The 2,353-nt window shown below is 45.4% G+C and overlaps 1 protein-coding gene across 1 annotated transcript in view; it reads right to left on the reverse strand.

Moving 5' to 3' along the window:
• Positions 1-352: 352 nt before the first annotated feature.
• Wdr64 (WD repeat domain 64) overlaps positions 353-2,353 on the reverse strand; it is a 98,784-nt gene continuing 96,783 nt past the window's right edge. The window contains exon 28 of the mRNA XM_005368524.3: positions 353-894. Within this exon, the coding sequence (XP_005368581.1) occupies positions 814-894 (81 nt within the window). The 3' untranslated portion in view covers positions 353-813. The remainder of the gene's footprint in view (positions 895-2,353) is intronic.

Here is a 2,353-nt window from a genome sequence, read left to right on the forward strand (position 1 = left end):
TGGTGGTCAATAAATAGCTACTAAGGGAACTAGAGATGTCCCCAAGATAATTTGGCTCTGGTCTTAACTCTTTAGCCCCTCCATGTCACTGACATTCTCATTAATTAATCAGCTTTTGTAGTCACAGCTTCATTCCTGGAATTCTCAGGTGACATTACCTCGATGAAGCAGACAGCCAAAGGCTGGGTAGGGATATTTTTCTTTTTGAATAATAATTTTTCTAGAAGATTTGAAAGCTGAAGCAGAGTAACCTTAAATTCAAGATCTCCTAGATCAGCCTAGTGAAACTTTATCTCCAAACAGCCTTTGATGTAGCTGACTTGCCTAGCTTGCCAGGCCCCTAGGTGCAACTTCAAATAAACAAAGAAACAACGATAATGATCCTCTTTGTATGCACACAGCAGGACACACATGTAATTTTCCTCTTACTGCACACATTCTAATTCTGGTTATGGATTGGGGTGAACAACAAGCAGAGGTGAAAACTAAGCATCACTAAGCATTTGGGGGCTACTCATGCTACCAATGTCATTTGTGTCCTTGTGCCATCTTGTTGACAATGACAAGAGATACTGCCCATTCATTAGGTGTTTTTCCATGCGTAAAGAGAAGTTGTCAAACTGGCTGCTGGCTGTTGCTTGCTTGTTGTCAGGGCTAAGGTCAGCGGAAGCCCTTGAGTGATCTCCATTACTAGGATGAACTGAAGTAGAGGGATGTGTAACCATCTTGTGGTGTCTCATCTGGAAGTACAGAGGGAAGATGTTGTCCAGACTCTGTGGCCTCCTGTACAACAGCCAGTTCTGAGGCTCCTCTTCACTTGGGCATGGTTGGGAAGAAGGACGAAGCCAGATTGATTTGTGGAACCAAATTTCTTTTCAGGCTTTTCCTCCGTGACTGCGGAATAAGTGGCACATTCATTAGTAAAAAGAGCATGATAGACAAGCTTCCCAACTTCTCCCATTAAAGCGTTTTCATCATCTTAGCTAAGCAGTAAAGTGATTTCAGTAGTCTTGTGCATCTCTGGGCAGAAGAGTGTTGATGTAAGGTGAGACCCTCGAACGGTTCTGGATGTAGCACAATTAATAAAAATCCAGAGACAGATATTGGGGCTCAACCTGAAGACTAGACAAGCAAAACTGCCAGCTACTGGCTCTTACTTTGACCTCAGTCTGAAAATGGTGAGCCTGCCTCCAAGAATCCTCAGAATGAGACCGAGCCTGAAACCTGTCTTCTCCCAGCTTATATTTCTCCCTAGTGCTTTGGGTGCCATCTGGAAGAGCTTTGGAGCTGCCTAATGGGGTGCTTCTCCACTCTAGAACCCATGTACACTAACTGGAAAGGGTTGATAGGAGGATCTACCACAAGCGTGAGTCCAGCCCAGAACAAAACAAGTTCCAGGCTAGCCAGTGCTACATGACCCCAAAAGCACTCCTTGGGACAGAGATGGCTCAGCCGCCGACAGCACTTTCTGTATAGACCTGATAACTTGAGTTCTATCCCTGACTTCCCTGTACAAGGTGGGAAATGACTCCTAAAAGCTGTCCTCGGACCTCCACACGTATGCCGTGACATGGATATGCATGCACGCAAAAATAAAAAAATTAAAACCCATAGATAGATACATATAGACAGACACTTTGTCAGCAACATTTGACTGCTATATGAGAGACACTAGATGAACACCATATGTTTCTGAGATATTTCTGGGATTTGGTTACAAAATTTTGTAACATAAAAAAGGAAGAGGAGACATATGAGGGTAAAGAAAAGAAACAGAAAGCTATGAGGCCCAGCCTGTCTTCAAGGGTCCTTTATGTCTGGGCATCAGTAGGTTGTGTGTCTACTCCTCTCTCCCTGAGACAAGATAGGAGGCCTCAGGTCCCTTCATGACCTGCACACTCCAGCACAGGGAGTGTCCCCATGCTTCAGGTGTCCTCTCTACCAACTTCCATACTTCCTAAGCGCACTACTCAGCACACTCTCCCCCATTCTCAGTGTCAGCCTTGTAGCTCAAGTAATAAAATCCCAAAGACAGATACTGGGGGTTGAGCTGAAAGATCCGAGAAGCAACGCAGTCAACCACTAGCAAGCTCTTACCTCTACGAAATCATCAGACTGAAAAGAGAGCCAGTGTTCCTGTCACATCCTGTCGTATATTCCTCTCTAGTGCTGGTATTATAGGCATGCACCGCCACCACCCAGCCTCTAAGGCTCCAGTGTTCCTGTCACATCCTGTCGTATATTCCTCTCTAGTGCTGGTATTATAGGCATGCACCGCCACCACCCAGCCTCTAAGGCTAACTGGTGTGGTTGCTGGGATTAAAGGCATGTGCCACCCAGCCTCTAAGGCTAA

The sequence above is a fragment of the Microtus ochrogaster genome, unplaced genomic scaffold (assembly GCF_000317375.1).
Source record: "Microtus ochrogaster isolate Prairie Vole_2 unplaced genomic scaffold, MicOch1.0 UNK35, whole genome shotgun sequence".
In the NCBI taxonomy this organism is placed as follows: Eukaryota; Metazoa; Chordata; class Mammalia; order Rodentia; family Cricetidae; genus Microtus; species Microtus ochrogaster.